The following is an 11,962-nucleotide window of genomic DNA, read 5'->3' as shown; positions in this document are numbered from 1 at the left end:
GCAGCGAAAAGGGTAGGTGTGCCCCTGTCTATAATCATTTCTCACTCTATCTAAAACAAAAAAATATGTTTTGGCTGGAGTTGGGCTTTACGTCCAGCTATACATAGCAACCAAATGGAAGTCACTCTTCTTAAGTCAGACCTGCACAAGATCAATGCTGACTGTTTGCTCAGAGTTATTGCATTTAAGAATTAGCACCTAAAAATAAGAACTCCATATTGAATACGGCTGATTGTCATTTATGAAATTGCTTCCTGCTCATCCTGCAAACAGCAAGATAACAGGATTGACTGGCAGACAGATGATTACTAATGGGCCCCTATTTTCTCAGCTTAAAGACTCACACTTTTGAAATCGTTCTTTTCCCTTGTAGTTGTTGCTATGTGGTTACAGGCCTCTACTGTGGCTCGTATCTCTGGAGCAACGTGACTTAAACTGTGGATGAGATCTTGCATGGTGCCATTTGCCATTCCTTTGCCTGGAAGAAGAATACATAATAAACACTGTCCTTGAGATGTATTACAATAATGCAAATTACTAATATAATACAAAAGTTGGTGAATTCGACTATTTCCCATTTTTAACAACATATTAACTTGCCCTTAAGGGTGAACGTCAGGATAAACACACAATTGTTTAGTGTGCACTGTTACCTTACTCACGTATGATATTTTGTATATTTACTGAGAGTTTTTGTTCTGTTTGATTTTTTTATGAAATATCTACTGTAAACCCTTTATTATTTCTAGCAAGTTCACAAATCAAACCAAGGTTTATCACTAATTCTAACTCAATCTGTGTAATGCAAACATAAAAATGTATTAAACATTCACAATCACTTACCTGGGTCTATTTTTCAATGTTTTCACCCAAGATTCTTGAACTTTTAATCCAAGTTCCGATTCTTGGGTGTACATTGTATGAAACGAGGGTTAAAACATTGATAGATAAACCACGGCATGTTTATTTTGTTATACTCAATGTTTTCAGTGGAAAGGGTATAAATATTATTTGATATAGCTATGTTAATAATATTCTGTGCAATTCGTGAAAAGGAATACTTTATTGTGAAGCAATGCAACAGTTTACTAATTAGATACTACTGAGTCTATGAGCTTTTAAAATTATTGTACTTTGTAATAATATGAACAGACTGGATAGATCTGCATGAATGATCAAAATTTAGCCTGGCCAGTAATTTATCCAGACCTACTCTCATGGTCTGATTTTTGGCTATGCCCATTTCACTATGATGATTCCTTAATAGCTAAGTTCAAAAAGTATTCCGACCACCTGCCAATATGCCAAACTGATACCTGCCAAAATGCCTTACTGATACCTACCAATGTGCCATGCTGATACCTGCTAGAATGTCACACTGACACCTGCCAGTATGCCATACTGGTACCTGCCAATGTGCCATACTGATACCTGCCAATGTGCCATATTGATAACTGCCAGTATGCTGTGCGCATACCTGCTAGTATGCCATACTGATACCTGCCACTATGCCATACTGATACCTGCCAATATACCATACGGATACCTGCCACTATGCCATACTGATACCTGCCAATATACCATACGGATACCTGCCACTATGCCATACTGATACCTGCCAATATGCCATACTGATGCATGCCAATATGCCATACTGATACCTGCCAATATGCCATACTGATACCTGCCACTATGCCATACTGATCCCTGCCACTATGCCATACTGATCCCTGCCACTATGCCATACTGATCCCTGCCACTATGCCATACTGATCCCTGCCACTATGCCATACTGATCCCTGCCACTATGCCATACTGATCCCTGCCACTATGCCATACTGATCCCTGCCACTATGCCATACTGATCCCTGCCACTATGCCATACTGATCCCTGCCACTATGCCATACTGATCCCTGCCACTATGCCATACTGATCCCTGCCACTATGCCATACTGATCCCTGCCACTATGCCATACTGATCCCTGCCACTATGCCATACTGATCCCTGCCACTATGCCATACTGATACCTGCCAATATGCCATACTGACACCTGCAAATATGCCATACTGACACCTGCCAATATGCCATACTTATACCTGCCAATATGCCATACTTATACCTGCCAATATGCCATACTTATACCTGCCAATATGCCATACTGATGCCTGTCAATATACCATACTGATACCTGCCACTATGCCATACTGATACCTGCCAATATGCCATACTGATGCATGCCAATATGCCATACTGATACCTGCCAATATGCCATACTGATACCTGCCAATATGCCATACTGATACCTGCCAATATGCCATACTGATACCTGCCACTATGCCATACTGATACCTGCCACTATGCCATACTGATACCTGCCACTATGCCATACTGATACCTGCCACTATGCCATACTGATACCTGCCACTATGCCATACTGATACCTGCCACTATGCCATACTGATACCTGCCACTATGCCATACTGATACCTGCCACTATGCCATACTGATACCTGCCACTATGCCATACTGATACCTGCCACTATGCCATACTGATACCTGCCAATATGCCATACTGACACCTGCAAATATGCCATACTGACACCTGCCAATATGCCATACTTATACCTGCCAATATGCCATACTTATACCTGCCAATATGCCATACTTATACCTGCCAATATGCCATACTGATGTCTGTCAATATACCATACTGATACCTGCCAGTATGCCATACTGATACCTGCCAGTATGCCATACTGATACCTGCCATAATTCCATACTAAAACCTGCCAGTATACCGTACTGATACCTGCCAATGTAGCATTCGGTGTGTGGCTTTTCAAAAGTGCACAATACGCACTGGAGAGGATTTTTTTTATCAATAAAAAAACATTGTCTAGTGGTTAAAGTACATGTAAATTTGTTTTGGTGACCATTGTCAATGAGACAGAAAGTGATAGGAAATCCAAAAATTTTAGAGTTGTCAGCAGAAAGCGAATAGAAGGGAAATTTACTAGTGGGGACCAATGTCCTGGTGACAACTGTCTACTATTAGAATTTCCCTCACTTTGGAGAGGTTGTCTCTTACCTTTAACTCTTCCCAACTCTTTTCAAACTAAAAAAGAGTTTTGTTTATACATAGACTTAAAAGTTTCATTTTTCTGTACTGCCGTGAAAAGGTCTAAGTTACATAGAAGGAATAGCATGTTGCATAAAAATATGACAGCCAGGAGTCCAATTTTGCTAAACAGGGCAAATCACTTTATACTGATGGCTGAAACAATAAGGACAACACGACTGTACATTCAATACCTATTTTTTCCAGCACAATTTTCATGAGTCCGTCTCTCTCCTTCTGCCTTTCAAACATGAGTTCTGTCCTTGGCTTCTTCAGCATGTACTCATCAGCCTTGATCATCAATCCAAGTGAACTGCAACGTCGAGTAAGTGGAGCTGGAGGTGGTGCAATATCACTTTGGCGTACATGCATTCTAAGTAGACGAGGGAGCTTTCTTAAAAACAGCTAATTATGTAAATAAGTAAATAAATGTATAAATTAAAGCACAAGACATGTTTTTACAACAATAAATTAAATAAAGTTTAGAATCACTTTACTTCGGTCAAAATGATAAGATGTCACAAATTAATTAACCTGATATCTTATGCAGTGCCATGTTCAATGATCATGTATGTACCATGTTAATAGATGTATATTTAAAGAACAACTTGACTTTTAGTTAAGTTGTTCCTTAAATCTCCCTCACCATCTACCAAATACTTACCTTCAGCCCCAATTCCATGTTCTTCATTGTACGGCCTTGCCCTGCTCTGCACAGCAACTAGCTCTACTTGGCCCATTCACTCCTTTGGCTGATCTCTACTCAAGGAGGTCACCTACCATCACCAGGAGTATATCTCTATCTATCAGAATGAATGGGTATGCATGAGCAGCAAGGACTTCTTTCCGTGTCATGCTGGCAGAGAGCAGACTTAATTTAAAACTGCAAACAGCTGTTGTCAGGCTCCTTCCCACACTTTTATAATTACACAATTTGCATACTGAATTTACAAGATAAGATATATAAATGGTTAAATATTCATTTTTTTTGTGCTGGATGTTTTGGGAGGCTTAGGGGGGTAATTTGTTTTATGTTTAGTACGTCATGTTTCAACAAACTATAAGTTGCTGTCTATAAGCATGCAGCTTTTGAATGGCAACATTTAGGGAAGAATGAACTGGTTAAAAACAAAATGGGCAAGTAATTAATTCCTGGACCAATAACTAAGGTATTTTGTAGCCATCTTACCTGTGGCTAACAACATATGTTACCCGTAAGCATTAGCACAACAAAAGGACACAAAGTGTACTACTGTCCTTGCTGATATCTGTATTTCTAGTGCCTGTACGTAATGTGTGGTTCCCTTGGGGAGAAATTAATACTTTCAACGACAGCATACCACTGATCATCCCTGCAGGTCAGTCAGAGATTTGACCCCTTCTGTTTGGCTCTTTTCTATTTAGGCCACTAAGGGGGAGTAAAGCCGCAGTGCCTCCCACAGTGACCTTGCTGTAATCTTTGCTGGGACTTCTGAAAGTTCACAGCACTGGGACCTGCAGTCCTAACTCACTCAGGGTGGCACCAGTGGGTGTGAGGATCATTACCCACACTATAAATACCTCCTCAGGAAGACTGGGCAGGTTTTAGATTAAAAAAAAGTGTCACTACAGTGTCCAAAAGTCTTCATAGGTGTCTGCCCTTTCTTTTCCTTCCACAGGTTCTTCCATCAAGAGAACTCCCCCAAATAAATAAACAATAGTGTCCAATGGGATTATCATTCCTCTTATAGAGGGGCAAATCTTTACTTGAATTAATAAGAACAGTACAAACTTCCAAAAGTATATGAAGAAAGCTTTCTTCATGGCCGAAGCTACGGCCAGATCCTTCGGCAGCTTTGTGAATAGACCCCATTGTCTTTCAATAACCCAACTTCAAAAGGGGAATTCCAGTGCTGTCACAGATTGGATAAGATACAACATAACATCCATCTTCTAATGAGGGGCTCCACTGTCCTACTCTCCTGCCTCCACCAGTAAGCAGTCCCAACGATTTCCACAAAGGAGAGCTCCCACACCCAGGCTGCCCAGAAGCCACAGCACTCAAATCTTGCTATTCTGTGCCCTCTCAATAAGAACAAGGGGTCCTGTCTCTTCTCTCTACATTCTCTAATGCCTCCCACTGCCAACTATCTATTCCCAGTCAGGGAATGTTAAGGGACCTTCAGTTAAGGGCCCTAATGTATCAACTAAAACGTTTGTCCTTGAAAAGCAAGGATGAAGTAGGACATCTAGTGGCACCATGGAGAATTTCTACAGACATCTCACTATAGGAGGAACAGTGGGTTCCTGCATGTATAGATTCTGGCTGTACTACATCTCTTTTCTGTATGACTGAAGTGTGTATCAGGTTTCTGCATGCATTGGATAATCTGAGAATACCAGATAGTACAATTAGCATTCTCTGTACAGTCATCTGTGCCTAAATTAACTTGAGAAAAGTATGTAACAATCAGGTAATCTTACAAAGAGACCCTCTTACTTACTGCTAATGCAGTATTACTTCTTTACACAGCTGCATTACCACTACATTTGTTTTATGCAAGTAATGGGTAATGTATGCAGTATTTAACCATGTGCAATGCAAATGTAGTCATTGATATTGTTTGCTTTTCTTGTCAACTGTCACATAGCTTTTAACACATTTGGAAAAAAAATCACTGTGAATTCGTACCTCTCGCATGGAGCTGGACATTCTGTGAGTGTTTGGGGTTCGGAGGGATACATTTAAAACTATCACTGCATTCACCACAATAGTAATAGTGACCACAATAAGGAATGTTAAATACCTGCAAATATAAAAGTGCAAATATAACCTTCATCAATAACATTTTTCTTGTAATGTACATTTTTTAATAACATGGTAGAGTAAGAACCATAATTTCAATAAAGTAGCCACCGCTCCAAGTTCGCTCCCCTGATAAACTACAATCTCACATTTAGTTTACTAATTTGTATTGAGATATTAGTTAATCATGGGAGCAAGCTCAGAGTGGTGACTACTTTACAACACACACTGGGACCATGGGGAACAAAAGTAGCCACCCAAGGACAAATTCAGAGATGATTTGAGGAACTAGAGCCGAGTGATACAGAAATAAGGTACAGTATAGTTCATGGATAAGGTACTTGAACACACTTTTAAGATTTAACTCCTGGGTTTAGTGTCACTTTAAGTTAAAAAGCTCAGTAGTTGTGCCGATATGTTAAAACCATATCTGGAATATGTGGTAAAAGTTTGGGTAACACACTGTAAGAAAGGTACATGAAAACTGAGGGCAAACTAGTCAGGCAAATAATTGAAAGTAGAATTTAAGACAAAACACATTTTTGTAGTTATACACATCATGAGTAAGGGAAGGGTTAGAATTTCAGGTCTATATAGCTGTGTTTTTACTATTTAGGTAGTCACTGAAACAGGAGAACTCTTCAAAAGAGACATATGCAGGAATAAAAAAAATCTTTTTCATTAATAGATTAAAAACAGGAAAAAAGGCCAAACAAGACAGCAATAAAAACTTGACAGAAATGTTAACCTTTTCTGTCAAGTAATACAAATTGAAAAATTGAATAGAAGTTATCAAAAATTTAGTAAACTAAGTAACTGTAGTAATAAAAATTGAATAAAAGTTGTTGGATTAAGCCTTACTTTACAATCAATGGAACAGCAGTGGAAGTCTCTGGAATCTTCTTGGCGATTAGGAAGAGAAAGACAGTTTGAGCCAGGAGGATGTTGATAGACACTGTGCATTTCTGTCCTCCAGCTGGAAAAGGAAAATATGTTGGGATTAGAACGGTCAATGATGTGTGTGAGCTAATAATCCATCTACACAAATGAAAGACATATATTTATGGTCTTCTTTTCCTTCTATCTTAACCATACTCGTATTCTAAATCAGTTTTCAAGATACTTTTTTAAGGACTGGATTTGTAGACAAGGAAATCAGGGGAGGCAATTTGCACTTTGAGGCCTTGTTCACACCAAATGCAGAGCAGATCCAGTCAGGTTTCTGCACACGCATGCTAGTCTTTTAGATGCGTTTTTGACCCGTTTTTCTTTAAGTTTAAAATGGACTTTTAGTGCGTTCCAGGCATTTGCATGCATTTGTGATGCGTTTGCAGATCCAGAGCTGGTAAAATAGGGCCTGCTGCAGTTTTTTCACCTGCTCTGGACCTGCTCTGGAACTGCACGCTGCGATGTGAACTGGAGCAAAAAATACCATTGGAATACATTGGATGCAGTTTTGATCCGGTCTGCAACTGTTCTGCTCTGCATCTGCTCCGCGCCTGATGTGAACAAGGCCTGATAAATACATTTAGCATAGTTACTTCTTAAAATAGCCTAAAAGAATAAATTAATAACAGGCTAGAGTGGTCATCATTAATAACAGGCTATATGGTCATAGAGAGCATGACACAATCATAATGGTTTATGACAGTGTTTTCAACTCCAGTCTTCAAGTTCACAAAAATATCATGTTTTAAAAAAAATAAAAAGTTAAAGCAAAGCTCTGAATGTTTCTGAAACTTAAAGTAAACATTTCCCGAGGGAAATATAGGGGCTACCATTGCTGACTTCTTCCCAGTAGTTTCAGTACCTTCTGGACCACTGATTTGGAACAAAATACAGATCAGGAAAGCCAAGGAGATGTTACAAGTACCTGCATATATGTGTTCAAAGGTTTCAATGAATGTTATTGTAAACTCTTTTTTACATTTTGCAATCAAATGTAATTTTCTGGGAAAAAAAGGTGGATATTTTTCTCCTTTTCATTCATCACAACAGTATTTGTTTGTATGCAGGGGTTCCCAGAAAGATCACAGCACAGCAGGACCAGGTAAATACATACTTTCACTGAACTCTGTGTATGAAGGCCCACTAAAGGTAAGGGCTCTGAAAGTGCACTTACTCTTGGCACTCGTTTCTGTATTTTTTCTTTTTTTTAGTGAAAAGAAGAATTCACAGTGTGTAGCCACTGAAAATGCAATTAATACAAATTGCTTCAAGCTGCATATCCAGTCCATAAAAAAAGTAACACAAACATGGTAGATTCAGATACAAGAATGGAAACAATGTTTTTCTCCATCTGCACGTGAAGACTCTTTAAGGTACTCTGCCTGGTAAATCACTTTAATGGTAATGCCAAATGTTACCTTTGGCGGGTAGAAAATAAACCAGGACACTGACGAATGAGATGAGCACACAGGGAACAATGATGTTGATGATGTAGAAAAGAGGTTTCCGCTGTATGATGAGATAGAAGACAATTGATTGATAGTTAATGTCATCTGGAGTGAGTCGATGATCTATGATCTTCTTGGCTGGCATGTGTTTTATTGCCCATTCTCCATTCTCTATGAAAGACAATAATTGTAAGGAAAGGTACAAGAGAAGCAAATGCTGTCAATGATCAAATCTATAAATTTGGTATTAAAATCTGTCACTTTTTTCCATCATTAAAAAAACTATAATAAATGTACTTTTACTTTAATATTCAATATCACATCATTTAAATTGTAACACATTAAAGATTTTAGGCTATATTAGTACCTGTAAATGCTTCTGGGTCTATTGTAATCCATTCAATTGTAACCCCTTCTTCTACAGTCAAGAGTAATTCAATTTCATTGGCACTGTATGTCTGTGACCTGTTAAAAAAGTGGACATCAACAAATCTGACTGGTAGCATGAGACAAAATACAAGTAACTTTTTAAGAAAAAATGCTGCATGATTATTGCCAACATTCAATGGCTGCAGTATGTTTGGCACTGTTTTTCCTCTTTGGCGCCCTCTTATGACCAAATTCATAAACATCATCATCATTCTACAACTACTGGCAAATGTCTGACAAATTCCTGTCTCAGAGTGATGATGCAAACACCAGTTCACTATTTAACTATCAGCTTGTCCATTCAGTGTCCACCCTTGCATTTTTTCTGATCTACCAAGTGCTCTGCAGTTCCTGTTCTCTGTGTATGACCCTGGCTCTGGCTCACTGATCTCCTGGTTATTGACTCCGGCTATTGTTTCTGTTCATCCTGCTCTCAGTGTTCTCTGACTTGGCTCGGCTGTCTACCTGCTTTGGCAACTGACCTCTGGCTTGGTAGTGACGACCTCCTGGACTTTCTCTATTGTTTTTTGCCAAGTCTGTTTATTGTGTTTTCAATAAAAATCCTTTCATTTTTTTTAAACCTGCACTTTAAGTTTCTTGGTTCCCTAACATGAACTAGGACCGAAGACACATAGCTACCGCGCTTTGTACATTCTTAAAGATTTCTTCTCAGGATCTTCTATAACAATAAAGTATTCTCAAATTAAATTTTTTAAAAAGGTTGGCCTAATCCTTAGAATTACATTATAACATATGTAATGTATGCTTGTTATTATTGTGTTATATGCTATGTTGAAGTCACTCTGTGGCTAAGGCAATGACACCCCTGAGGTAAAGTACTTTTTTGTCTATCTAAAGAGGGGGGCATCTACCCTTTCTGTATGCTTTCCAAGGGCCCCCATTGCCACATTAGCCTTAGTTTATCCACAGAATAATGATGTGATCATTCTGGCCACCCCCAGCCCTCAGCTATGAAAATGCCAGAGCTTATAATAACCAAAACATTCAATATCCAGGACTTGTTCAATCACACAGACACAAGTGATCTTTGCAACAAATACAAATGTCCAATCAACCCCTATTTACTAATAGAGCTGATTTGTGAAAACGACATCAGTAAAAAAAAACAAAGTATTCCCAACTTAGGCCAAAAGTGTAGAAACTCCCAAAGTCTCTTTTGCATTGTGACTGGCAACAACTGCATGAGTTCCATGCAACTCCAAGGCTAGTAATAGCAGCATCTCTTGTGATCTCTCTGCCCTCACTGCTGACAAAAGTACCGGGGTTAATAAGTATTATAGAACTTTGGCTAGAAATCTGCAGTGAAAACCTTTCTACTCATCATATAAATTCACTATATTAGTGCCGTTGCCTGGTATGCACAGTATGTGTTATTGTGGATCTATCATATTGCAGAACATGCGTTCTGGGGGGTGTTGACAGCATGGTGCCAGTATCTTTCAGCACACAGCTGTCAGCAGATGTGTGAGGATTATGTACAGCTATTATTGTATACTGTGCAATAAAAAAAAAAAAACAGCACTATGAAGTGTGCAGAGCTGTCTACAAACATTTGTTTCAATTATTGTTGCCTGTTTACTATGTTGTATAGACCTATATAGTAAACATACTTTCCACCATGCATTAATCCTTAAGTAGATCACATTAGGTCCTGGTCAGGGTATTATCTGTATGGAGTTTGCATGCTCTCCCTGTACTTGCATAGGTTTCCTCTGGGTACTTCGGTTTCCTGCCACACTCCAAAGACATGGTGGTAGGTTAATTGGCAAATGTCTAAATCGGCCCTGATATGTATGCATGTGACATAGGCATTTCTCAACCTTTTTTTATAGTCACAGCTCCCTTTAAAAGTATGCAAAATCTTGAAGCACCCCACTTATATTTTAAGTGGGACCCATGCAAGAACACAAAAAAAAGTGCATTTCCCCTTTCACATTAAAGTGCCTTCTTCAAATCAAGATACCCTTCACATCAGACCCCCCTTTCACATAAGAAGCCCCACTTTCATATCAGAGTCCCCCCTTTTACATCAGAGTTCACCTTTTACATCAGGAGCCCCCTTGACATCAGTTTTTATTCCCCCCTTCAATATCACAGTCCCACTACCACAAAATTGTGAGTCACTCCTGAGTAAGCCAGAAGACACACCCAGGTGCCATGGCACCCTAGATGAGGAAGGCTGCCTTAGACTGTAAGCTCCTCATGGGCAGGAACTGATGGGATTGTGCAGTATGTAAAGGACTGCATAAATTGTCTGCGCTATATAAATACCTGTAATAAAAACATTTTAAAAAAACTTACTGAAAAACCATAGAGCAGTTCTGCCAATCAAAGGGGAAATATGTGACCACCACAGGGCAACTACTCTCGTAGATGGCTGGAGGCAGCCAGTAGACAGAGCCATCAGAAGATACTAAAGTGTTAGCGTAGAGAGCGATGTTAAATGTGCCATCCACACTGCAGAATGGAGAGGAAAAGATTTGTAGTTGTTACATTCCATTAATCCTCTTTGTCAATACTTATAGAAAACAACACATACAAATGTCTTTACAGAAAAAGCTTTAGTGTGTTAACTATAGAGACTGAAATACAGTTCTGTATTGTATGACTTCTAAGTTAGCGGCATGTTTATAAAGCAGAGAATGTGGCATTCACCATACATTCACTGGTGGTGGGTTATTCCCTATATTGGAAAACACATTGACCAGGAAGTTTCACCTGCAATTCATTTTTATTTTCTACAAATTGCTTAGATTTTAGAGAGTGTGTTGAACCCGCGTTGAGAACTTGACATTACTTTTTGTTACCTTAGGAAATAATTAGATACATTTTCCAAAATCAAATAGAGGCCTCATTCTGCTTTGTGTGCTTTTTTGATTGCTTGAGGTGCACTACATGAGAACTGAGCGATCACTTAACTACTGATCGCTAAGCTCACAGTCTTCTCACTGCAGAGAGCGGTGATTAACAGTCACTGCTCCCTGCAGGGGCTCCCCCCTCTGTTTCTCCAGCACTAGTGATGGGCTCGGGCGTGTTCGCAAGTGCCTCGTGCCGAGCCCGCCAGGAAGCCGTTAGCGTGCAGGGCCAATCACAGGCACTGAGACATGTTCCCGGCTCGCAGCTGCAGAGATCGGGAAATGTCTCAGTGCCTGTGATTGGCCCTGCGCGCTGACAGCTTCCTGGCGGGCTCGGCACGAGGCGCTTGCGAACA

At 39.5% G+C, this 11,962-nt stretch overlaps 1 protein-coding gene across 1 annotated transcript in view; it reads right to left on the bottom strand.

Annotated features, from left to right (window-relative positions):
- CHRNG (cholinergic receptor nicotinic gamma subunit) overlaps window positions 1-11,962 on the bottom strand; it is a 24,488-nt gene that overhangs the window by 3,952 nt on the left and 8,574 nt on the right. Inside the window, exons 5-11 of the mRNA XM_018572139.1 lie at window positions 11,053-11,208; window positions 8,669-8,766; window positions 8,272-8,472; window positions 6,767-6,881; window positions 5,792-5,906; window positions 3,315-3,525; window positions 345-478 (exon numbers count right to left, since the gene is read on the bottom strand). Of these exons, the coding sequence (XP_018427641.1) occupies window positions 345-478; window positions 3,315-3,525; window positions 5,792-5,906; window positions 6,767-6,881; window positions 8,272-8,472; window positions 8,669-8,766; window positions 11,053-11,208 (1,030 nt within the window). The remainder of the gene's footprint in view (window positions 1-344; window positions 479-3,314; window positions 3,526-5,791; window positions 5,907-6,766; window positions 6,882-8,271; window positions 8,473-8,668; window positions 8,767-11,052; window positions 11,209-11,962) is intronic.

Source organism: Nanorana parkeri, unplaced genomic scaffold, assembly GCF_000935625.1.
Source record: "Nanorana parkeri isolate BGI_ZX_2015 unplaced genomic scaffold, ASM93562v1 scaffold1947, whole genome shotgun sequence".
In the NCBI taxonomy this organism is placed as follows: Eukaryota; Metazoa; Chordata; class Amphibia; order Anura; family Dicroglossidae; genus Nanorana; species Nanorana parkeri.
The sequence above is the reverse complement of the archived record's forward strand: the minus strand, read 5'-3'. Positions and strand labels throughout refer to the sequence as shown.